The sequence below is a fragment of the Zonotrichia albicollis genome, chromosome 12, assembly GCF_047830755.1.
Source record: "Zonotrichia albicollis isolate bZonAlb1 chromosome 12, bZonAlb1.hap1, whole genome shotgun sequence".
NCBI classification, from domain to species: domain Eukaryota; kingdom Metazoa; phylum Chordata; class Aves; order Passeriformes; family Passerellidae; genus Zonotrichia; species Zonotrichia albicollis.
The window spans coordinates 6,747,058-6,773,561 of record NC_133830.1 but is presented as its reverse complement, the minus strand read 5'-3'; the positions used below and the strand labels follow the sequence as shown (position 1 = coordinate 6,773,561).

At 41.4% G+C, this 26,504-nt stretch overlaps 1 protein-coding gene across 4 annotated transcripts in view; it reads left to right on the top strand.

Annotated features, from left to right (window-relative positions):
• Positions 1–26,504, top strand: part of ATXN7 (ataxin 7) — an 89,988-nt gene that overhangs the window by 16,739 nt on the left and 46,745 nt on the right. For 2 of the 4 annotated variants that reach the window (XM_014268090.3, XM_014268089.3), the window contains exons 2-4: positions 2,129–2,221; positions 9,928–10,182; positions 10,672–10,740. In XM_014268090.3, the coding sequence (XP_014123565.1) occupies positions 9,939–10,182; positions 10,672–10,740 (313 nt within the window). In that variant the 5' untranslated portion in view covers positions 2,129–2,221; positions 9,928–9,938. Of the gene's footprint in view, positions 1–2,128; positions 2,222–3,578; positions 9,788–9,927; positions 10,183–10,671; positions 10,741–26,504 lie in introns of those variants that run through there. The other 2 variants (XM_074550460.1, XM_074550461.1) reach the window with 2 other exon arrangements.

Here is a 26,504-nt window from a genome sequence, read left to right as displayed (position 1 = left end):
CTGTTCTCTGCCACCCATTATCCAGGGAAAGAGTTCTCTTTAAAGGGTCATTAAGCTGTCAGTTTATTCTTTTGAGACTTACTCTTTTAACTTCTTTCAAACTCAACTACAGGTGTAATCCCTACAGCAAAATTCACAGGTGGTGGCATAGCATGCTCTGGTCTTTCATACACAGGAATAAAATTTTTGCTGATCCTTCCTTCGCTCTTGTCCATTTCTTTACTACCCTATTTCTAGATTTGTAAGTATTTGGAGATATCTTCTGCTTTATAGTTTTTGTTTTCATTTTTTCATGAAGCAACAGAACTTGCCTTTTATAAAAAAGTAACACATCAGGATAAAAGAAAGAATGTTTTGCATGCAAAGCTCTCATATCCCCTAAGGAAATTGGGCTAGAGATGGAGGAGGATTTTCCTTTGTGGAAATTACTTGTGGAATTACTTCCACAGCAGGTAGGTCATATTCTTGAAGGGCTTGGGACTTTGAGGCTAAACCTTGAATGATGTGCTGGGAAGGGGATGATCCATATAAATTCAGAGTCTCCTGTCCTAAACTACTAAAGGACAGAAAGTATTCTTGGTAAACACTGCATTGCATTTTCTTAGTTAGCAGCAGCAGGAGTTGAACAGAAAGTTTTATACTGCAGTATTCAGTGAGATTTGTATGTGTAACAAACATTTTCTGAGACTTCTACTAGGGTAGAAATTTACTGAGAATCACGTCTATTAAGCATAAAGCAAAACAGTGCCTGCAGAGGGGAGAAAAAAATAATATTGGACTTGCTCTCAAGTCTTGTCCATTGAAAACAAGAGAAATTTGGATTTTATGTAGTAACTAGAATTTTATTGGATTTTATGCAGTAACTAGAAAGTAACTTGGATTTTATGCAGTAACTGGAAAGTGAGGATGTTCTTCTTAGATCAGCTATGTCACTGAGCAGAGTCAATCTTAGAAATAGTAAATATATCTCCAGAGGATCTCAATCAAGGTAATGTTAGCTGCTTTGCTGCAGTTTAAAGGAAGAGATGAAGAAAGGGTTTATCCTCAGTGCATAAAAAGACTTAAAAGATACAAACTTAGTTGGCAGACATCTTCCCACAGGATAGAGCCAGAAGGCAGGAAAAGCTTCATTTGGCACCTTCCACTGGAGCAGAGCCCTACAGGCTGGGGGACAGCTCAGGTGCCCTCTTGGACTGCATTCCTCTTGTCTGGACTTTAGTCCTTTAAGGGGAAAAAATAGTTATCTCTGAAGTGTCATCCAGTCCCTGTTCTAGGTTGGCTAATTTATATGTATCTTCATGGCTTTTTAGTGATAAAAAAAAAATCAGTTTTATTTAAAAGCACTTGTAAAAGTCAATTAATTGGTCTTAAATATAACCTGTGCACAAAAGTAGTTGATTTTTTTTTTAAGTTTTAACTTAGAAAAGGGGCTTTGGTTTAGCTTTAGCTAGTTTGGCATTGATTTATGTGAAACCAAAGCAAACTGGGATTAAGTTTAGTTTATATAAACAAGTTTATAAGTATTGAATGAAAGGATCTTAAAAACCTGAGCTTGAGATGATAGAGGTGCTGTTTGTGGGAAGGCCTCCTTCTGTACATTTCTCTAAATTCTTCATCGGTGGTGCAGGGACAGTCCCTGATGTTGATTACGTGAGGGATCATTTTTACCTCTCCATGTTCTGTGGCATGGTGGTGAAGCTGAGCTGTCAGTGGCTGCATGCTGAGAGCCCCTGTTGTTGGGCCATGCTGTATTTCAGAAAAGCCCTGTGCAGAAAGCCCAGCATTGTTGTATTTCCAGTGTAATTTCTGTGCTACAGACACGGCCGCGTGCTCGGAACCTGGGCAGCGGGAGCCGGCGCGAGTGCGGTAACCGGGCTGAAGATTGAGGTTTCATCCGATGCATGCCTTTGTGGTAATGTCAGGCTGCCATTTAGAGATCCCCTGGACAGAACACACCATAACAGCTCCCTGCTTACCTTTCAGTTTGAAATCCATTGCACAAACTCTCTTTGTAAAATTGATTAAATGGTTCGTATTCGTTTTTAAATAGACACGTTTATCATTAGGAAACAGAGTTGGGGTTTCAAATGTTTTAGTGCTGTACTCTTTTTCTTTTCTTTTCTTTCAGAATTAATCAGGTACAAGTTAGGAAAAGCTTCCAAAATCTGAACAGATGAAGATCAATTGATAAATCAACCCAGCGATTCACCATACTTTCAAGGTACTGTGACATGCTTAACCAAATATTTTCCTTAAGCATAAGATGTGCTAGATGTTTCTCTAGATGTGAGAAACATAGAGAACAGAATATTAGCATAGTTGCAAAGCAAGTCTGTACTGTTACCAGATGCAGTGGGGAGACTTTTTAAAATGCAGATGTTTAATGTGTGTTTCAGTGGGAAATAAAGTGATGTTGCAGTCAGCCCAGAAGGAGTTCCACTTGGCATGCAACTGCCAAACTTAAAAGATAAAACTAAACTGGATTGTATCTTTCAATCAATTAGGTGATTTGGAAAAGTAAATTGTGGCAGATGGGGAATATAGTAGAATCAATATTTTAAATTTATTTATTTTTTATATTTTAGAAGAAGTAATCTTCCTTTTCTGAATAATTTTTTTTTTCTATTTACGTGTTTCCATGATATGTTAAAGCATTTGAAGGCTGTTAGGCTCTGGCATATGCCATAGCCTACCACCTGCATCAGTCCTATTATTTTACAAGTTGAGAAAGTGGAATTGTAATCTGAGATAAGACTGTACAGTTGCCTAACACAGTGGGTTTATTCTGCATGACTAGTGTTCATTGCAGAATGTTGGAAAAAAGAGAAAATTATGATAATAAATTGAAATTTTGTCTGAAGGGCTGCTGGTGCAGATTATTATATCAGGTACTGCTAATTCATTGAAAGATTATCTGTTTCTTTCTCTGTTTCCCTTACATTTATCTTTACTCTATATCATCACGTGCATTTCACCATTTTGTATATTTTTGCTTAACTCCATGAAAAAAAAGACTTCACTCTTATGCACAGATATGAAGAATCCAGACTATTACAGCCTGGCCAGTATTTGCTGGGCAAAACATCTTTTAATATACTTTGAAATAGATTGCAGCAGCAGAAAGGGCCATTATGGTTAGCATGGATCTGGCCTGCAGAGCTTGTTTAAGTGGCAGAGTTAGCCTGGACTCAAGGGCTGTGAGGAATGTTTGTTACTGTCTGGATCTTGCAATATGTAACATTTGAAGCTGTAATACCTGAAGTTGTTATAGCAAAATGCTTCCCTGGATTTTCCAGCATCCTGAGATGTGGCTGTTTTAGTGAGCCCAGAGTGTCTGGGTGCAAAAACTGGCTTTGTTCTTTCTATTTCCTCGTCACTGAATAGGGTCACAACATCTATCAGGCTTCATATAATCCTAGGAAAGTCTAGATTGGAACAATCCTCTGGACATCATCTTGACATAGCCTGGTCAAGCTAAGGATTAAATCTTTTTGTCAAGGGAAAGTTCACAATTTCTCTGGGCAGCCTGTTCCAATATGAAATTGTCCTCACAGTAAATATTTTGTTGTTGCATCTAGACAGAACTTCAGAACCAACCTGTGCCTGTTGCCTCTTGCCTTATCACTTTGTTCCTTGTGAAGAGAGTTACCTCCATCTTCTCTGTAATTATCTTGTACTTCTTGGAAGACTGTGATTACATCTCACCTGAATCTTCTCTTCTTTAGGTGAATGAACCCAATTCCTTTAAATTTTTTTCACAAAGTTTTCCAACCTTCTAATCACTGTGTTGTCTTTCTGCTGGACCCTGTCCAGTTATTTAATGTGTCTCTTGAAGTGGCTCAGTCTTCCAGCCTGTCACAATCTCCGTGCATTGGGACACTTTGGGTGGATCTGTTTGTTTTCCAAGTTTTTATGTCACCTGCAAACTTGAAGATGTATTTATTCCAATCATCCAGATAATTCTAAAATATATTGGATATGAATGAGCCCAATATTGATCCCCAAGGAGCTCTGTTTGTGGCTGATTGCCATTTGATTTTGAGCCATTCCCACCCTTTGAGCACAGCAGTTTAGCCAGTTTGCTGGCAATCTCATGGTCCCCATCTGACCTTTCAAACTAATTCTCTTAGCACCCTCATGTGCATCCTGTCATGTCCAACAGACCTGCCCATGTCCAATTTGTGTAATATTTTGTTGTTAACTTGCTAAGCATATGGTCAGAGCAGGTAGCATCAGCAAAGCATCAGCAGGCAGCAGTCAAAACATGAGAAGGAAGTTTAAATTTGAATGTCTTTGTACCAGGGTTCTTAGGATCCTTGGTTGGATGTTTAAAGCACATCAGAAGTTATGGGGCCTCAGCAGCTTCCCTTCAAGAAACTCAAGTCCTGTGAGCTGTGCTTGGACCCAGAGTCTTAAACTGGCAAGAAACCTGGCAAGGTTATGAAACCTTGCATGGAAGTTGTGTTCCAGCAGATCAGTAGTACCAAATTGTCCCCATCAAGTGCTTTGGTTTCAATAAATGGAAATCCAGCACTAATGTTTTGTTGCAATTGGCCTGAACAGCTGTGTACTTGAGTAATTCTAAGTTGTAATATCATATTCTCTGTGTATAAATGAGAATCTGAAAGGTCATACCTGCTTGATTCCTCTGATTAAAATGATTCATCTGCACCGTTAGGTTGCTGAAATAGTTTTAACATTTCCAAATTCAAAAGGTAATTTCAATACCTTATGTAAAATTAGTAAACATTAGTTTGATTTCCAGATCATTAACTGAGTGTATTTTTCGTAGTTTTGCCAATTTACCTTTAACACTTGGAAACTTTGTATCACTACTGTGTTTTCTCTGTAAATTTCCCCTCAAGAATTGACAGTATGTGGTGTCATTAAGCAGGGCAAAGGTCTGTGCTCCTCTATTCTAACTAAAGGAAGTGGTTGTAGCCTTTTGCTAGGTTCTTAATGCATGGTAATAACATTGTTTGATAATTTGGATGTAAAAGTGTTATTGTGATATTTGGATAAACCTATAAGTGCATCTGTTGCTTTCTCACCCTAATGCAGAATTATTTGTAGATGTACTTATTAGCCTCCATTCCCCAGTTCTTACTTCTCAGAAAAGGATACCTTAAGTTACTCCTCTAATCTTAATAATATTGTTCTTTCCCCTGGTACAGGTGGTTTGTAGTAGACATGCACAGTAATTTATATTCCAGCATTTAAAGTAGCTGTATTCCAATTCTTCTGAGCATCTCCAGTTTCACCTTTGAAGTGTTACTCATAAATAAAATTATACACATCAACCTCCAGGATCCATGAGAAAAAGGATAATAAACTAGCATGATTTCTTTTTTTTTTTATTGTGTGCTGCTTATGATTAGTATTATTTTTGCAGGATGACAATCTTGTGTGTAGTTGTAAAGGGAGAAGTCGCTGATTTCCTGGGTGTCAGAGTGAACTACAGATAACCATAATGTGTTTTTCTTAGTGTATTAATATTTTGCCATAATGGGGCTTAAATTAAATCTGTCTGTTTAGTATGGCTAGGTAGTTCTGTCTTCATCTGGGTGTTTTGATTTATGTAAACTTTTTATCTCTTGCTTCCATACTTGCCCAATTACAGTCTTATATTTCTCATACTGGAGATACATTTTAAAATGCATAGAATGTGCTCCCATTCCAGTGTTTTCAGCAGGAGGTGATGGGAGGGTCAGGACTTCAGCATGTCAGCTTCTTGAGTTGTCACTTCATCCTGAATCCCACCTACCAACAAATAATGACATTTCTTCTTAGTTTTTATGCCCTTCTTGGTTATTTCATATCTTTGGCTAGAATTAACTTACTTGATTTCATTTAGTGCCATAATGCCCCCCCATCAGAGCTTCTCCTTGACAGATGTTTTATGAATTCACTATTTCCCTTTCTTCTGAGTACTGATAAAGTGACAGCCCTGTGGATTCTCCCTGTCTCTCCCTTTGCACTTCAGCTCTCACATCCTTTCACTGCCATTGTGGAAAATCATCGGTGAGTGGTATCATTGTACTTCTGCTCTTGAAAGAGTTCGGCTGCAGATTCATCCTTCCTTTTTCATTCCAGTTAAGAGTTGTCATATCTCAGGTCCTATACAGAGGCTGTCATACAGATTCTAACTGAACAGCTGAAGTAGGTGTTCCCTGTTTGAATGGCTTTCCTGGACCACCTGGCAAAAGAATGAAACCTGCTGGTACAGGTGAAAAACTGCCTGCAGTGTCATGCCATGAAATCACCATCCGCTGCAGTTTTCAGCAGTTGCATGCTGTTTGTAGGCATACATTTAATCATAGTGTTGCCAGCCTTGTTTAATCTATTGTTAAATCTACCTAGTGAGCTTTAAAACTGTGAGTTTTCCTTTTCTGTATGTTTTGTTTCCTATTTTTGTCTCCTTTCTTTGCTTTTGCAGGCTGTGTTATATATGTTTATGCTTTCTTCACATCGTTATTTGACTGTTTTCTCTACATCATATCATCCACTGTTTTCTGCTGTTTTCCTGCCTCATATTTTTCCTTCTCTACTTTCTCTTTGAGCTTAACTCCTCCTTGTGCTTTCTCTCTGTTCTCCAAATACTTGTTCTCATTCACAGGTATGAGCAGTTCATGGTTTTTCACACATTGTCTCAGTCCCAACGCTACTGCTTGGGCTATTTTACTTCCTCAGATAAGTCTTAGGTCCAACCAAGGGCATTTCCAAGCTACTTTTTGCTGTGTAAAAGAGAAGTATTGGTTTCTAGGTAGTTTTACACACTTGAATATTCTCCCCACTCCTGGCCAGGTTCACCCCACTGAACTCTGGATGTCTAATGCAGGTGCCTAATTTATGTGTGTGGTTGTCCATGGCTACTTCTGTGGTCAGTGGGAAGAGAAGGGCTTCTTCAAATAGTGGTTTGCACCAGAAGGGACCAAACTGATCCCAGAAGTATCCCTTCCTCTCTGCTGACCACCAAGGGAGCTTTGGATGACAGCTCTTCTAACCGGATGTCTCAGATTTGTAACAGCCACCTCTGTTAAAGTCTCCTGCTTGTACATGTGTTTTCAATTCTGATCTCCTTCTAACATGATGGATTTTCAGAGGTTTCCCTATTTTTACTTAAAATAATCAATGCATCCATCTACAGCATTATGGAAACAATGTAAGAAAATTGAACTAGTGTGCTTTAAAGAGCCCAAACATTGTATTCAGCCTAATGACTTTGTGGGGAAAGAAAGTTCTCGCCACTTCCAGTCCCTGTAAAATCAGTTTTTCATCTGCCCCTATTCCTGCTGTCTGACTAATCGGTCTTGTGCACTTGAACTGATGAACTGATCCTTGTGCTGCCACTTCCCTCCCTCTGCTGGAATACTGATGTACTCACGGCACAGAGAGAAAATATTGCAGCAGCGGAAGGTTTACTAAAGGACAGCCCGAGGCCCAGGCTGCAGAATTAGATCTTGAGTGGGAATATATAGGCAGAGAAGAAAAGCTGTGAAAAAGAAAGGCTAAAAATGCAACAGCCAGATTGAAAGAGCAGAGAAGAGCCATAAAGGGGATAATCAGAGCTGTATGAAATAGCAGTGGCGTGTGCTTTTACCTGTGTGGCTGGCACTGCTGAGTAACTTGATCAGTGTCAGCTTTAGAAACTAAGAAGTTGATAATCTATTAGCTTGTTAATGCAGTTAGTTAATTGATGTAATTTTTGCCAATTGGTAATGTTTAAAGAAAAGAACCACATGATGTGTCAACATGAAATTGTTCTGCCTTGGTCAACCCTGTCACTGTTAAAGGGTAGGTGATGGTGTTCTATGACTCTGTTTAGTCACTTGTCACTATATTTGCTTTATGATTTATGTAAAGTAAATAATAGAAAAACCCTTTATGAATTTGATGGACGCTTGGACATACCAAGGTTTCTTTTTCAAACTGCAGCTGAGGCAGCTTTCTGACCACTTACTCCAGGACAAAGGAAAGCTGCATGAATGAAGTTTGTAATATAAATGAGAATATTTGACACAGAGAATATAGATCTGTCTGGAACTTGCTTTATCCTATGCCTGGAGTCTGCATTCAGCTATGGACACTATCTTAGACTGCATTTGTGAAGCACTGTTGAAGAACTAAGCTTGAAAGAAACCATGCATAGGCTTCTTTCCTGTCTGGCTTCTACACCACAAAAAAAGATTAGGTTCTGTTCAGAAGCTGTTTAGCACTTGACAGACATTTTTCTTCCAATGATGTTCTTAGCTTTAATTATAAGTAGTTTTTCTATATTATAAGTTTGCTATTTGAAAATTACTCAAACAATACACTCCATTAATCTTTATTCCATGAACACCTTTATTCATTCTCAGGCTAAGATGAAGAGTTTTGGGAAGCTACAGGCAGGGCAGTGTAACTGTCTGACACTCCAGGGCCCAGCTCAAGAGGCTGATGGCCTTTGATAATTAATCCTGCTGCAAATGTCTGCAGTAGAAGTCAGTGTTGCTCTCTTTACCTAAATTTTATGGTGTTGGCCTTTTATGAAGGAGCTAACTTAGACTTCAAGTTGATCAGGAGAGAAAAATTACACTAGCTGCTTATATTAGGTCTGCAATTTTACGAGATACATTCTGAGTGTGACATAAATTATCAGTTGGGTGGAACACTGAAACTATTCTTATAATTACAGCCTACGCTATTCCATCTGATGAGCTTGAATTTATAGATCTTTTATATGCATAAATTTGGAAAGAAACATCTTTAGCTTGTATAGTCCCACACTTGAAATAGAAAATGAAAATTAGCTAAGCCTGTGTGTATGTGCACCTCTGCGGGTTAAACAAATTTATTTACAGTTCTGATTTCTGTTGTGTGGTTTTGCAAATACAGGTATGGGATCTGTCAGCAGTTCCACTGACAGTGCCATCGAGTACCTGTAGAGGAGGCAGCACATCAGATTTACATTTTTTAGCTGTTCTTCGAGGATGTTGTTAATGACAGTGGCATCAAGCGTGGCCAGAAATCGTTGCAGATCATGGCCTGACAGTTTGACATTGGCACTTGAACACTCTAGTGGAGAAAACTCTGTGATAAATTAATTCTAAACCCAGGGGTTTTAATCAAAGAGCTTGATTTTGCAAAGCTTAGACTTTATTACTTGGAGTTAGCAGGTACGACAGCATCCTGTAATCCTCGCTTTTGACACGGCACGACGTCATCGCAAAGTTTAGGCAAGAGGCAGAAAAAAAAAAAGCTGTTTTAAAAAAGAAACGTGAAGTAAGAATGAGAAAGCCCTCCCCCTGGGAGACAGGTTGCGGGATAGCGAGGGCAGCAGCGCGCAGGAAACTCGCTCGGTGTCCCCGTGTGCCGGGGAGCGGAGGGAGGGGACGGACGGGAGGGAGCCGGGGGGGCCGGGGACGCGCCCGCCCGGAGCGCGCTTCCTGCTCGCCGCTGCCTTTAAGGAGGCGCCGACTTTAAGGTGGACCGGCGCTGAGGGCGGGGCGCGCCCGCCCGGCTCCGCCCGCCGCGTCGCCCTCCGGTCCGCCCCCCTGGCCGGGGCAGCGGGTGCCAGGCGGGGTTGTGATGCGGCCGTTGTTTTTGTAGGGTCGCGGGGCCGAGGTAGCGAGGCGGCCCATGGAGCCGGGGTACGCCTGGCAGGCGGCGTAGCCCCGCTCGCCCCCGCTCCCTTCGGCCGCTTTGTTAGCGCGAACACAAGCGCGCCTCACCTACACGGTGAAGAGGAAGGCAGCGCTCCCCGCACAATAATGGGCACCCGGGCGCTGCCCCCCGGGCCGCCGCAGAGGTGAGTCGGCGCCGCCGCAGGGCCGCAGGTTCCCCGCGGGGAGGAAGCCGAGCGAGCGGGCGGGCTGACAGCGCCGCGGCGCTGCCTTAAAAGCGGGGCGCCACCTTAAGCGGCCGCTGACTTTTCTCGTTACATTGTAGCAGCGGAAAGAATGTCGGCGCGGGCCGCGGGTGACGTCAGGAGGGAGCAGCGCGGCGCGGCCGCCAGGCAGCGGCAGCGGCGGCCCCGCCACGGCGAGGGAGGAGGCGGAGGAGGCGGGAGCGGCGCCGGCCCCGCCGCCACCGCAGCGGCAATGGCGGCCGTCGGGGAGCGCAGGTCCCTGCCCAGCCCCGAGGCGATGTTGGGGCAGCCCTGGAGCCACTGGGTCGATGCTGCTAAACTTCACGGGAACGACGGTGAGTGGCCGCCGAGCACCGCCGCCCCCACCCCCCTCCCCCCGGCCGTGCCCGGCGCAGCCCGCGGGTGCCCCGGGACGGCACGGCGGGGCGCCGGGCCCGGCGGGGAGCCCGGGTTCGTTCCCACCCCCGGCGGTCGCGGCCGAGTTCGTTGTGCGGTGCGCGCCCCCCGGGCGGGCTCGGGAGCGGCGCGGAGCGGGCAGCGCCTGCCCCAGTTCCTGTAATCCGGGACACGGTGCGAGCGGCTCGGAGCCGGTCCCCGGAGCCCGGCACCTCCTGCCCTGGATTGAGCCGCCCGTGGGGCGGGGAGCTCCCGCCGCAGGTGAGGCATCCCCGGCGCTGACAGCGGCTCCGGGGCCCAGCTGCCCTCGGCCCCTCCGCTCCGTGTTTACGGTGCCCACGGGGGAACGGGCTACAGGTCACGAACGGGGCTCAGTCCTACCCTCGGGCTTTTCCGTGGATTGAAATCTTGTGGCTTTTTGGTTTTAGGAACAGCATTAGAAGAAAGTTTCAAGGAATACGGGAGAAACCGAGAAGCAATGCGACTTTGCCGAGAAGGTGAGTGCAATTCATTCTTGAAGAAAAGTGCAAGAAGTTTTCTTCCTCATAACTACTTAGCAGAGGGGCAGGCACGGGAAAGAGAAAGGGTCAAAGTTTCCTGTCGGTTTGGATTTAGGACTGGTGGCCTGTCAGTGACTGGTGTTATTTGCATTATTATTAAATTATTACATATTTTGAAAACTACGAGTTAGGGCATAGTTTGTCCTTACTGTGTTTCTATATGTTGTTTGTTTTTTTTTTTCTTTAGACTATAAATAGTCCTAAGGAAGCTCTGTGACCAGCACTGATAAAATCTTCTCTTGAGTTACAGTATTTTTTATTCTTGGTATGATCCATGTCAGTATTTCTATACCAATCCCTTCCTCTGTCATGTCATTGTGTTATGTTTATTGCTTGGTACTCTGCTAAATGAGAGTGACCTTTCACCTGTGATTAGCAAAAGCCCATTACGGCCTAGTTTCTTGCAAGAGTAACAATGCTACTTGGAGTTGTAAGCAGATGATGAATGAAAGCTATAGATTATTATTTACTTTCCAACAGGCAGTGGAAAAAAGGAAGCGATGAGTATGATTTATTATGTTAATTTTTGTTTGTTTGTTTTTCTAGTTTAATGATTGTTTTAGAACAGAGAAAGTTTTAGAACCTTTCTTAATATTGTTGGTTCTTGGTTCCCTCCGACGTGTGTCAGAGAACAGGCCCAGCTGTTTTAAATACTAGAGCAGTTAGACCCAAGTCATTTATTTGATGCTGTAGAAATGGAAGACTGAGTTTGTAGACATGGTTTACAGTCCTGGGAAGCAGAACTTGCCAGCGACCTTAGGAGATGATCTGATTCAGCACTTACTGACTGGTGAGCTGCAGGCAGCAAATGAAACCTAAAGCAAGGTGGCACAGGCTGGCAGAGTTGGGAGGCACTGATCCATGTTGAGCCTGAATCAAAATGGCTATTTTTTGTACAATTCCCAGTGTTGGTAAAATTTGGAAAGTGCAGTTTCTAGGGTCAGAGTCAGTGGTCAGGGGCATGGAAGAAAGATGCAGTAGGCAGCTGTGCTGCAGTGTGCAGATTCACTTGTGTTGTTTTGTCATCTTCTTAAGTGTATCTGTGAGTTCTTAGGCACTTGAAAAATCACTTTATTACTTCATTGCCAAGTTCCAATCTAATCATTGTGCTGGATATGTAATTCGTTTTTCTGAATAGGCAAATCATTCAAATGCTAAAAAAGCATCTACAACAATAAAACATGCACATTATCCTAGTGAAGATTTTACCAATAAGGATTTTCAAACATTTGCTCTTATTTCTACCTCTTAAAATGCAAGCATCTAAGGTTTCCAGATTCTAAAGATTAGCTGGCAGGGTAAAGAATAATCTATCCTATTTTTTTCCCACTGGAGAGAGATCATGAAACTGTTTTTGTGCAGGCTGATCACTGAGACACAGCTTTTCTGCACTGACTCCAACCATGTGAATGATTTGTAGGGTTGTGAGTTGAAGGAATTTCATAAAATACTTTGAGAATTAAAAGTGAAACTTAGTAGCCCTGTCAGGCTTCCAGAAGTCTATTTATTTTGGTTGCTTTATGACATATGAATGAGACACTGACTTGGCATATACCTGTAGCTGGCCTGTAGGGAGCTTGGCCTGCTGCAAAATAGAGCTAAAATAGAATTAATTAAGTTTAGATTAACCTAACTTAAGGAACTAGGGGAGCAGCAAACATGCCAGCATACGTATGTGTTATCAAATAAAACTTTGAAAATGCTGAAATTATTCATTTTCCCAGGAAAAATTTTGCATTCATAATTGAGGAATAAACATTTATATAGTAATTGGACTTTCTAAACCTTGGTTCTTAACAGAGAAAGGTGAACCAAAAGTATAAATTTTGTGAAATCCACTTTAACCTCAAGACTTTTGTCGTGGTACCCCACAGTATTTTAAATACAAGTAACAACAGAACTCCTTGTGTAAGGAAGTTATTTCTCTACAGATTGGGAGTTGACTCTGAGGCCCAACTTCACAATAGGATTTCAAGGTTATTTAGGCTAATTTAACCTTGCATTGCAACTCTTCCAGTTTGCATAAAATAATTAAATATTCATGGCCTGGAGAGGGAGCAGAAGAAGGAACATGACTTTACTGCCCACATATTAGAATTGGGTTCAAAACCAAGAACCATTTTCTTTATTTACCAATTGTCAGGCTCCCACTGGCCTGTGTCCCCACTGGGCTATGGGTGGTGGTTGTTTCTTTTCCCATGTGCTGCTCTCTGCAGCTCCTGGTGGGAATGGCCTCATCCTCAGCATGCCTAATGGTAAGAGGTGGATTTCAACCTCACAGCCTTTCAGCTGAGTTTGGGTCTCCTGAATGAAGAGTGAGTGTTCCTCTTGTAACACTGGAAAAGGGGCTTTGACATTTGCCAGCCTCTCCTTTTGTTAAGCTTTAAAGGCAAAGAATGATGGATGCTATTTTAAAGGAATAAAGGAGGATGTAACTGTGTAATTCCAGGGCAATATTTGCAAGCAGTGGAGAGAGGCAGGATTTCAGACACACCTTTGTCATTGGCACTTTCTGTGTGCTGATCAGGCAGCTCCTCTCTGAGCATTTTAGTGGTTGTGAAGCCTGATGAGTCCTTAATACCTGTTAATGATGTTGGTTCTATGCAGGGATCAGGCAACATGTTTGTTTTTTTCTGTATCTAACCCTCCTTGTCATAACCAAGCTCACACTGAAGTAAGAACTAGAATTTGAGTTTAGGCTTCCCAAACTCCCAGTGTTTGTGTCTCCATGTACTTCCATGTTTCTTTTTCACTGCTCTTACGTGCTTTCTGTTCTGCTAATACATAATATTAAATCTTTCCTGCTGGGATCCTCACTGACCCTCATCAAAGTGAGAAACTGACTGGACACTTTCCTATATGTTGCTTTTTGAGACAGTAACAGTCCACACTGAGCTTTGATGTAGAAATCAGCTGCAGGAATAAGGTATGGGCCCAATGGACTTGACTTGCTCTTGGTATGGAAAATCCCAGGAGATGGAAGTGAGAGAGGGATACCCAATGGGTTGGGAAGATTTTACTTTAAAATAAGCCTTAAACTTTACTTTGACTTTATATACTGATACCTTCTTCTGCTGAGCAATCCTATCAAGGTAAGAACATGTTAGAAGCAATTGTGCTCATTAGTTATTTTCATATGTAATTGATGTGACAGAATCTCTTGGCTCATGCAGTCACTTAATTACTTACTGCTCTGTGAAGCAGCTGAAGGTGTGAATCCCCTGCCACTCACTTGTGCTGTGATGAAGCAAGGGCAGCATGTTGCATTGTAATATGTAGATGAATTCCAAAACAGCAAGGCAGAAAATCTCATCCTCTTCATGCATTTTTCCTGTATTTTAAAATGAAACTTTGCTGAAGTGCATCTTCCAGACTTGTGTGATAGTGGGAGCAAGTGCCATCAGATGCAGCCAAAATGTTTTCAGTTACTCAGTTCATCTTGGAGGTGCAGTAGATCTTAAAAGGAATTTGATGTGTCTGTAGTACCTGACACTGTTTGATTTGAAAAAAAAATTATTCTTTCATGTCAAACCTCATAATCAGTGCTTGAAATGGTTTTTCTGGAGATCCTTGCTAACTTGTGCCAAATTTAGTTTGCTTTTAAGGATTTTTCTAGCCCATTGTTGCAAAGAGCATCTCTAAATAGAGCTGTGCCTGTGAGTGTAGAGTTCATGCGTGGTGACTTTGACAGGCTTCAGCAGAGACAACTGTTGCTTCTTGCAAAATTTAACAACAGGTTGGCTCATTTTGCTCTGTCAAAGAGTAGAGAAACTGTGGATAGAAACAGTGAGGACCAAAGTTGTTTCTTGGGGCTGAGGGCCTAACCCTCTCCCACCACCAAGGAACTCTTGACTCTCCCCTCAACCAATTGCTAAAGGTTATCATGTATGTTCCTTTAAATAAAACAAAAACATGGGGAAAAAATCCAAAATAAGAAACCTAAAACCAAGCCATCCCCACCCCCAAATCTGTATTTGAGAGTCAGAGAGATACAACCCATGTACATCATCATTAAATACACCATTACTTATTAATTTGTGCAACCCTTTTGAAGTGGTTAGGATAAAAGTCTCTTGTATTCTTATACTGACTCATAAAATAACTTTGAAATACTTAAAATTATAAGAAAAGAAACTATGGCATCTCAGATGGGAAAATAAAAGCATGGGGAACAGAAAAAGAGATTTGGCTAGACAATTTAAAATTGAGTGTTTTTTTAAGAGTATTCAGTGCATGCTGAAACTATGGTGTCTTTACTAGAGCTTAAGCACCTCATTCTTTCATTTACACAGCCCTTTTTTAGTTTGTTTGGGTATTTTTGTGTGTGTTGCATCCTTTGAGAGGTGAATCCCTTGCTGCTGTCTATTTCAAACACTTCACTTGTAGTGCCACCATATCTTAGAGTTAAATGGCAACAAAGTAGAGGAGAACGAAGATGACAGAACATCTGTAACTTGGGTCCCAGGTCAGAATTGGTGTTGGCTGTGGGGTGGTGTAGCACAGTACCAGTCTTACAGCTTTTAGAATATTCTGTCTTAATAAAGCCAGCAGTGAGTTTCCTGTGGGAATGCAGATTGTCACTTTTTGGTGGGCACCTTCAGAAGGCACTCTGGAAGGTTTAGTGACAGTAGGAATTAGTCAGGAGAGCAGGTGGGAGCAAACTCTGTTCAGCGTTGTGTCACCTGGTAACAGCTGAACTTCTGGTCTTTGACAGCTAATATATCTTGGGGGTAAAATAAAAAAGGCTCTGTGAACCTCTAGGGCATTCAGCAGAAGCTTTGAGGTTTGATTATATTAGTTACTATTAATGGAAGTTACCAGAGCTGTGACAGTACTAAGAGTCGTGTGATGAACCCTTGTTCTTCTTCAGCTCTTTCTGGGCAGGGCTGAGCAGTGAAATCCAGGCCTGGGAGGCTCACTAGAAGCATCTTTATCACATAGACCCAAGGTCTAGAATTTTCCCAGCAGCAGGTTCCATAAATAATTAAAGCACTGCTGAAACTTCTGTTCCAATATTAAGTTGTAAATACAAGTAAGAGACAGCATCTTATTTCAAATTTAAATTTGTGTTTATTCAGCCTTGGGAGGTGCTTAGTCGAGTTGATTTTTTGTTGTGTCAGATCATATCAGAGAGATGCTTAAAGGGCTCTGTAATCCTTGACTACCTGCAAATACACTTGGGAGAATTTTTAATACACTTGTGAGTATTTTTAATACACTTGTGAGAATTTTTAATAATTTGAAATAAATTTTTTAAGGTAGCTGTACAAGGTGCTTTGCTTCTTTCTTGACATTCTGCATAGCTCATCACAGTCTGTAATCAGATAAATCTCTTCTTCATTTCATTGCATTTTAATTGACTATTTACACAAATTGTTTTAAGGTTTTGTGGACTGGTTATCGTAAAACAATTACAGGGAGACTTTAAAATTGCATTGAACTGTTTAGGAAGATTGTGGAGGTTTTATGAGATTGCTTGAAAAAAATGCAATTTGAAAGGATGCTTCTGAAATTGCAGTGATTGGCCCTAATTTTTTACTTGGTTCTTTTCTTCCTTTAAATCTAAGTTATGTTTACAATATTTAATTATTTCTGATGGGATGAGTCAGGTGTTATAAATAGAATATTGTGATGTTAGACTGCAAGTTAGAACTGTGTCATCTCATATGTTTTAAAGACACTTGGCAGGTTTTAGGTAACACCATAATATTAGTGTGGTGTTGCAAGGCCTTGGGGACTTTGGCTGGAAGTGCAGCCTCAGGATTGTCTCGATCTGTCCATAATATGTGAGGAGGCAGGATATTTTCTTTTTTATGAGAACCTTTTGAAATAGTTGTCTGTACACATACATAACAGTCAGGAATTCACTGTTATCTAATCCTTCTTAAGTGGTATGTATGATTAGCTAGGTTATCCCTGTGCAGAAGAGGTGATGTCTTGGTAATACTTAGTTAAATATTGGTTTTTGTAGTGTTTCTGTGCTATGTTTAACAACAAAAATGCAGTGAGAAGAACAGTGTAATAAATATGTAGAACTGTGACTTTAATACAAGGTGGTAACTTTGTCATCTAAGTAGAGCAGGAAAGACAAAAAGGCTTAGTGAAGGATACTTTTAAATAAATTGGGTTAAGAGGATGCAGATTACTCTCTGTAAGGTAACTATTTTAAAAGGTATTTCTTCTATGGCAGCAGATCTATAAAAGTGAATGTCTCCAGTTCTTACAGCTCTCCTGGCTATGCCCAGCCTGTGGCTGGAGCTGCTGAAGGTTGTCTGGGGATAGGTGTGATCTCTTGTCTCTTACAAGACAGAAAAGATTTCATCTTTCACAAACCATTGTAATATTTGACTTGTAATTAACTATTCTAAATAATCTATAGGACTCTTGAAAATTGTTTCTCCTTCTGTGTAATGAATGAAATAAACTACTGCTGTGGAAGTTCCCCATATGTACAATATTCAATGCTATTTCCTAGGCATTCTTACAAGGTGGGTGACAGCACAGAGATGAATAGAGCTTTGTACTTACATTTCAAATTTTTTAGCAGCAAATGCTAAACTGACAAAGGGAATTCAAAGTCTAATGTAGCAAAGTGGCATGATTATAAAAGCAGTTGTCACAGAAGGCAATAAATTTATTGTAATCTGTGTTCCTACTGCTAGAAGGCTTTTGCTCAGTGAAAATCCTTCCCTGCTTGTGCAGGCTGTGTGCAGCTGTGAGCCAGGACTGGTGCAGGTGGCTCTCACACTGCTTCCTGGGGCAGGTCAGACACCCTGGGAAGCCCAGGTACGACAGGGTATGACAGGATGTGACTTCATCAGAGTAAACTGCACATGCAGCTGCTCCCACATGGCTTGGAGTCATGATTGCTGGGTTGCAAATGGCAAATACTCTGGGCTGTTGGCTCAGCTAGATTAGAAATACTCAAATGCTCAGTTAGTTGTGTGTGCACATGCCCATCAGCCCTGTGGAATAAGCTGGTTTGTGGTAACATGTTCCAAATGAGAAAGATGGTTTATTTACAAGCTCACTCCCACCCTGCTCTCCACTTCTGATAGCTTTGGCATAGACCACAGATAAACTTGATTGGTGATACAAGGGGAAAAGGATAATTGGTTATGCCTTGTTTTTCTGCTGGGGGGATTATAACAGGCAGAAAACATGCAGTGTTCTTGATCTGCTCTTCCTTCTGTTGCTAAGCAGGACTTGAATCTTCATCAGCTGTCTGTAATGCAACAGAAAATGCAGCTTTCTCAACTGGCACTGAAAAAATATGTACAAAGGAGCTGAAGGACTAAAATCCTGTAGGGAGCAATTGAAGTTAAGTCCATATTGCTTTGGTTCTGAAATCTAGAACTCTCATTGTTTTCTTTGCAAGCAAGTTGGTTGGATGCTTTCTCACTGATACAGTTGCCTGGAGGTCCTACAGCAGCTTGCCTTAAAATGAAGTGTGGAGGCTTTAAAGAGTTAAATTTGAAAATCAAGTCCTTTGACAAATACACAGTAAATTGGATGTTTGCTTTCCATGGACATCAAATTCTGCTGTATATTACCCTTCATAAATTTAACTTTCAGTCTATGTTTTGTTCATTGACTGCCTAAGTGGTGTAGTAGATGTTGTGAGTAGGAAGATGAGAATTTTGATGGTTTATTAAGTGTTACCTGGGGATGTGAGGTCTTGCTGTGAGCCACCGAAGTCAGCAGAGTTTTTGTTGTGACTGGAAGGACAGTGTAGGACCAGGTTGTGGGGCTCACTGGGTGAGAGAGGAGACAGCCATGTTCAGTGCAACCTCACATCACACAGACACCAAAGGTACTGCACTATGCAAACATTTAATTGTCAGTCCCTAGATATTACAGCCATGGCTTTGTCAAGGTGTATATATCCTAAATTACACCCTCTGGCTATTGTTTCAGGCAAAACTACAGAGGAAAATCTGTATCAGTTTACACCTAGGGTGTGGTTCTACAATCTTTTTTTTTTCCTCCTAGTAATGCTGGATTAAGCAGCTCCTGTCTCTGATGAGTGAAACACTTGTGAAATAATAGTTGTGTTCTAACTGTAAAGTTGTTTCCAAAACAAGGTGATGGCTGCTTAATGGAGAACCTTAATCTAGAATCCATTGGACTGTGCTTAATTATGTATCTTTTGAGAGTGAACCTCATCTGATTTTTGCATGTCTGCCTACAAGACTGTATAGCATAATAGATCTTGTATCTTGGATATCTTTGAGTGTTAAAGGTGTCATGTCAGTGAATAACCACAATGTAAATCAGGACCGGTTGTAAGTGGTGTATTGTAAAAACTAAATAAGTAAAAACTAGTTGTTATTATTATTAGTTAGTATTCTTTAAAAAAAATCATTTTTTATAATTAGTTATATCAGGAGGCCAGGTAATAGAAATTGGAAGTTTTTCTTACATTCTTGAGGTGGTTCCCAGTAACTCTGTGAACTGTAGAAAATGCCATTTGAATTTGTGTTACTATGCTGAACAAGACTTACAGCATCATTTATCTTTTTTACTGGAGGGCTGTTACAAATTATGCCAAAAAGAGAAAGAAGCATCATTTATACAGTATACATAAATGTGTTCCATACCAAATACTCCTTCTATCCCTTCAGAAGAAATCTATACTCGTGTGGAATTTCCAGAAGCCTCAAATGCTGCAAAGATATGGGTTAACTGGCAGTATTTTTGATGGGCATGTCAAAGGAATATAAAGTGTTCCCAATAGTCAGGCAGTGTGGGTGTTGGATTATTGAGACAGCCATATAAAATAATTTGGAAAGCACTTTTCAAAATAATACATTTTCCAAAGAATTTCTCCACTTTTCCCAGGAAATGTTAAAATCACCTATTTAATTCCTGCTCAATTAGAGTGACTCTTGCAATATGTTAAAGGAGTTTAACTTGCCTCTGACAACTAGAAGGCTTTGCTAGGCTTTGGTTTATAACAAATACAATTTTGGGATTTAGGATAGTGTCATGGTTTGACACTGGCCCAATGCCAGGCACCCATGACAGTCACTCACTCACCCTCCCCTGTCACAGCTGGGCAGAGGAGAGAAAAATTTAATGAACCCTTGATGAGTTCAGATAAGGATCAGGAGAAAACACTCTAAGGGCAAAACAGGCTCAACTTAGAGGCACAAAGTGAATTTATTACTAACAAAGTCACAGGAGGATAATGAGAAGTAAAATAAGTCCTTAAAACACTTTTTCTCCCCCCAGCCATTCCCTCTTTCTCACCAACAGCACAGGGGGACAGGGCATGGGGGTTTGGTCAGTTCATCACTGAGGTTTTCTTTTGCTGCTCCAGGAGAGGAGTCCTTCCCCTGTGAGGCCGTGGGGTCCCTCCCATGGGGGGCAGTTCCCTGTGAACCTCTCCAGTGTGGCTCCACTCTCACCAGCAGCAGCCCCACAGCACCTGCAGCAATGTGAATTCCCCCAGGGGCACACAGCCCTCCCCAAATGCTGCAGTGTGGGTCACCCTTCCACGGGGTGCAGTCCTGCAAGGACAGGCTGCTCCAGACTGGCAGCAGGGCCCTCTCTGCACCTGGGGTCTCCTGCTGGATCCCAGCCTCCTCCAGGCACCCTCCCACTCCAGCATGGGCAGCTCCCCCTCGGGCTGGGGCTGGATCTCTGTGTCCCCTATGGATCCCCAGGGGCTGTGGGTGGATCTCTGCATCCCTGTGGATCCCCAGGGGCTGCAGGGGCTCAGCTGCCCCACCATGGTCTCACTGTGGCTGCAGAGGAATCTCAGCTCTGGCTCCTGGAGCACCTCCTGCCCCTCCTTCACTGCCTGTGGTGTCTCCATGTTGTTCCCTCACATGTTCTCACCTCCTCCTCTCCTCTGGCTAGGAAAAAACTGTGTCCCACTTTGTTTTGATTTTCTTCTCCAATCTGTTATCACAGAGGTGTTACCAGCCTCTGTCACTGGCCCAGTTTTGGCCAGCAGCATGTCCATCTCAGAGCATCAGGGACTGGCTCTGCTGGGCATGGTGGCAGCTTCCAGCAGCTTCTCACAGAGGCCACCTCTGTGGCCCCCCAGTACCAAAAAGCAGGCTGTGCAAAACCAACACAGATATTCAGATAATTTGGTTTTTTTTAAACATAGAGTCTGTGTTTGAAGGTGTCTGTTCTGCTCAGCTAAGAGAGATGGCAGTCGTCCTTCTCTCACTGGTACTAAATAAAAGTATTTGAGAGGAAAGGCCTAAATTAATTTTCTGATAGGCGGCATTTGCATCATAGAAGTACTTAAAGATGAATTCCCAAAAGCAAATTTGTTTTTCATTTCTGTGAAATTGTGTTAATCAAATCAACTGTCTAGAAATCCTGCTTTTTAAGGAACTTCTGTTCCATGTTGTAGTTTGTAATTTATAGAGGAGAGGTTTTGAGCCAAATTCAATAGATCTGTGTTACCTACCAAAGGCAGTGTAATATGTGCTTATAATTCTTGTCCTAAATATAGGGCTGGGGCTTTTTGTGGCCAAGTGATTGAGGGAAGACTTCTTCTACCAATTGTGTTGTGAGATTTTAGGGGAAATATCAATGTCTGAGCTGTGCCTGATACAGTTTGATTCTGGTTTGTATCTGGGCTGGACAGAGCCCTCTCCTTGTGTGATGTGTCTTCTGCAGAACCTGCTTTAACAGCAGCTGACTGTGCCTGGCTCTTTCAGCACCACTGTTTCTGTGGGATGTTTGGAGAAGTCCTAAATGCATCAGTCCTTGTTTGGGAAGTTTCCTTTGGGTTCTTCCTGACTCCCACCTTGTGCCCTGAAATGTAGGGACACCGACCACTGTGTCATTTGCTGGAATAAAACTTATAAGTTCCTTTTCTTGTTTTTATGGCCTGAATTTAATGATCTGAAGTGTTAGCTTGATATTTTGGAGATAAGAATACTATTTTTATCCTCAGAGTAGAGCACAGGAGTAAAATCTTCACTGTGCTGTCAACATGTCTCATCTGAGGCTTGTTTACAACTGCTTGGGATGCAAAAAGGGTTCTCTGTGCAACAGTGCAATTCTGTTCTCCTGCTGACACCATCCAAAATTCTCATGGATAGCCACAACAATGTGAAGAAAGGGCCCTGTCCCAGGAAAGGGCAAAAATCACAGCCTGGCTAGATGGTGCTCTTCCTTATGAAATAGGAAGACATGATGGTAAGGTGCAGCATCAGCAGTTTTATTTATAATTTAATCCCCTCAGGACTTTTCCTTTACTTGGTGAGCGAGGCCGTGCAGGGAGCGTGGCGTCGTTTGTCACCGCCGTGCCCGGGGTGATGCCACTGACTCACGGGAGCATTTGGGGTGTCCCCACTGTTATGGTGGCCTGGCAGTGCTCCTTCTTGGACTCCTTTGGCACTTTTCCCCACGTGCTCCACGCTGTTGCTGGAAGCAAAAGCTTTTGAGCCATTTCCAAACCCAAAGCAGTGCATTGTGGGCCAGGCTGGGAGGACTGGATCAACAAGTTTGGCAGCAGCAGCTTTGGCTTCCTGCCTACCCTGGATAGGCACCAGTAGAGATTGCCTCAGTCTCCCAGTGAGTCTGAGCTGAGGATCCCAGCCTAGGTCCTGAAAATCGTGTGTGCACAACTGCTGTGCCTGGCAGAGGAGCTGCCTCTGTTGTAAACCGTGGTTTTGTTATCCTGGATATGTTTGCAGTGGTTATCTTTTATCTGCTTCAGGAAGGTGGATGTTCTATTTGTTTTCAGTGTACTGGAGGGTGGTAAACTCTACAAATTTGTTAAAATATCAAAGGATCCTGTTTACCTTTCAGTTTTCTGTTGTCTATTTAATCTTAGTGTTTTCATCCTGAGTCATCCGGGGCAGTTAAATGGTGCTCTGAAGTGTCTTTTTCTGGCTGTTTTTGAAATACCAACTCTGTGTTCTTTGTTGTGCCTTTTCCTTAATACTGACCCCATGTGTCTTCTGTGATTTTCCCTTTGCAAATAGGCTCAATCTTGTAACACAGTGCATCAGGAGCACCTCTTGAGGTCTGGGGGTTTCCTGGGGGAGCAGGACACCACTTGCCTGTGTCTCATTGCACAGTCATGCTCTGAATATGTCTAATCTTAAAACCAATAAACCTGATTACATAAGAAGCACAACAGTCATCCTTATGCAGATTCATGTCCTTTTTGACATGAGATGTCTAGAAATTAAAGCTGATGCCTATTTCACTACTTTTTTTCTTAGAGTAGAGCATTTTGCTCCCTAGCTGGCCTAAGAAAGGGAGAAAAATTCTTTTTTTCACCTCCCAATGTGTGTTTAGGTCCATTCATACATATCCAATACTTTCTTCCCAAGTGTGATGAGTACTGTTGTCTGCAGAGAGACCAGAGGAGGGAAGTAGTCTTAGAAGTATCTGTCAAAAATGTGAGTTGGACCAAACCAACCAAATCAAAACATTAAGTAGTCTGAGCAAATTCTTTTCTCCTTTCCTTTTATTGTGTTCTGCTGAAGGTGTTACTTTCTGTGTACATCACAAGTGGTTCTGGTTATGTTAAAGAGGCCCAGACCATGAAAGAGCAGAAAAACTACTTTAAAACAGTTCAGTCCTTTCAGATCTTCTGCATGTATATAATGATCTAAATGATCTTAATTTTTTAATACATCTTAATTTAAAAATACTACAAGATGCAGTCCTTCCCAACCACTTTCTGTTGGAGAGTGAAATTGGTGATTTCAGTAGTGGAGAGCTAGTGCCAGATATGGAAGAATAATACCTGATGCAGATTTGTTCACCCAGTGGTTTCAAATTCTTTTTTTTTTTTCTTTTTCTTTCTCTGTAACACATATATCATGTATTTTGTGTGTAATGTTTGGAGATGGAATTTTGGAAGATTTTGTGGAGACAGGCTCCAAAAATAAAACAAGTATCTCCTAACAATGAAGAAATACATTTTGGAATATGGATAGCAATGGGTTTAATCTAAAGGGGAGGTGACATGCAAAGACAAAATGTAAATTTCTTCTTTAAAACAATTCAAAATTCCATAACAATAAAAAAAGCACTTCCACAAAGATTTTTTAGACTGAACTGTGTTTGTGTTATATCACAAATAACCAGCAGTGAAATTACTGACCTTATTCTTTGAATGTGTAGCCTGATTTTTCTTCCCTGCTTACCTATTTAATTCATATAACTGTGTGTCAGAGGGCAGCTAGCACAGATTTAAAGCCTAACCTTTCTGCACAGGTGGGTCCCCTCTTGGAAGGAAATCTCTGATGGCAGTAGCTCTGTATGTGCTGGAATATATCAACTGTAAGATGTAAAGACTCAGGGTTTACCAGTTCCTCAGCTAGAGAATTGAAATAGTCATATTTCTTTGTCTAAAACTATGCAATAGCCAAGTTCAAAATACTGTGTGTAACTATATGTGTGTTCAAATACATAACAAGTTAGCTCTTTCACTGCACTGCAACAACAAAAACACTGTTATATTTTACACTTTTGATCTTATTAACTATCACAGTGCTGTTGGAGTTTTTTTGTTATAGTACATTTATATGCCTGTTGCTGTGCAACTTACATTATTTTTATTTTTTTTTATTGTATCAAATCAAGTCCCAGTAAATCTGCAAAGCAAAGGAAGTAAATTTTACTGAAAAAACTAATAGTGCCTGCCAAATTGAGAGGAGTGAGGAAGTGTAAGCTGGTATGTGAAAATCAACAGGCATCAGTTTCCTTATGGCTATATGAGGCACGATTGAAACAGTCTTATTTTTGAGGTGGATGTTCCAGTGCATGGAGAAAATGGGAGTGGCAGGGGTGGGGTGATTTTAGGTGGTTGGCTTGCCTAATAAAAGAAAATATTGATATACAATTCAGTTGACAGGTCCTGTGTGTTGTTTTCCTTACTTTTTTCTTTTTTTTAAATATGCTGATTTGCTCCCTCAGGTATCAGGTGCATGATGTTAAAAGTGGACAGAGTATTTTTTGCATGAAGATGTGTTGTCTTTGCACAATTAAGGAATTAACACCTTGCTGCTGTCACACAGGAGTTGGGGCTGTGGCCAGCAGGGAAGAGAGGGAAGAGGTGGAAAGATGAGCACTGTGCATGTCCCAGGTAGCAGGGAAAAAGGTGAACTTTGTTTGCTAAATTTTGGGGTGCTCTATCACAAGAGATGTAGCAGTTGTGTTCCTCCAGCTCCCATCAGTAAGAAAATGTGTAAATGGCAGTGGCTGTCACTGCTGTGCTCGGTCACTTACTGAGTTACAGGCAGCACCAGTCAGAGGGCTGGATGGGGACAGGCACACAGGAAAGTGGCAAAAGTTCCACACTTGTGCCAGGTTTGTTTTCCATTAAAAGCATGCCTAGGTAGGAGATGGGAGGGGCTGAGGAGCCTGGAACATGTTCACCACTTGCAGTCACGTCGTATCAAAATACTTCTGCAGCTTTATGTAAACTGTGAGTTTAGGTTTAAATAAAACAAACTTCCTTTTTCCTACTCCAGAAGTACAGCTGCTGCAGAGTACACGGAGTGCTGTGTGTGAAACAGGAGAAAAATACCAAACCTGTTGATGTTAGAACAATTCATAACTGGCAGTGTGCTTCAGGCTGTGACTTAAGATACATTTTAGAATATTCTATGGGTGATTTATTTCAGTTTAATTGAGGCTGTGTTTGACTAGTGCCTTATCCAGAACTTTTCTCCCCCCTCATGGTAGGTTTTCTGCATAATAATTGAAGTGTTTTTGTGTACACTTTCATATTAGCTTAGTCCAGATTTTAATTTTACTGTTCAAATTATAGGGTTTTTATTCCCTGAATTCAGTTTCATTTTTGTGTCATAATTGCAAAACTCAATCCATTTTTGAGGGTTCCTTAAAGCTATTTTAGAATTGTTTGGGTTTTTTTACAGAAAAATATAAATAATAGTTTGTTGGCTTTCCCAAAATACAGCAGTGGCACTATGAGATCATGCCAACTAAAAATAATGCATGACTTTGAATGAAGATATCTTACATGACAAATTATGTGTTCAACATTTGTGTAATATACAAATTGGTTGGAGAAATTAAAAATATCTTTAGGCCTGAAAACTCATTAAAAAGCAAATGGGAATGGTTTTTGCAGATGACTGACTTCATTCAAGTTGCTGATGAAAAATTGATGTAACAGGATACGATGTGAGTGGGGAGACTTATAAAGCTTTTCAGATTAAAATATGCTACTTGTGTTTCATTGAGAAATTTACTCATCAGTCTTTCTGCAGATAATCTTCTGTAAGCTTCTTCACTGAAATTATTTATTATTCTGTACAATCAACTTAGAAAACCTGTTTAATAGCTTGAATGAGGAATTTGACATGCGCTTTGTGTTCGATTTTTCAAAGAAATTGTGTGCAGATTAATTCATATACAAAGAATTTAACTGAATACTTAGATGTCTACTTTAATATGCTTTATATATAATTACAGGAACATTGAAATCTTGGGAGCCTAAAATTAGAACTCCCAGCTGTGCAGTAGGCTGCAGGTGCACGTGTGCATGACACACTTCTCTTTGGTATCTGTTGCTCAGTTTTTATCCTTGGGTAAAAGACACAGACATTTCCCAGAACTGTTAAATTTTAGAGAGCTAAAATTTAGTGTTTCAATCTGCATCCTGGCAGAGAGAGAGGGAGGAAGGGCTCTGGGGGAATGGCTGTGCCTGCAGCCTTGCACAAGGATGGCTGTTTGGATCTGTGTGT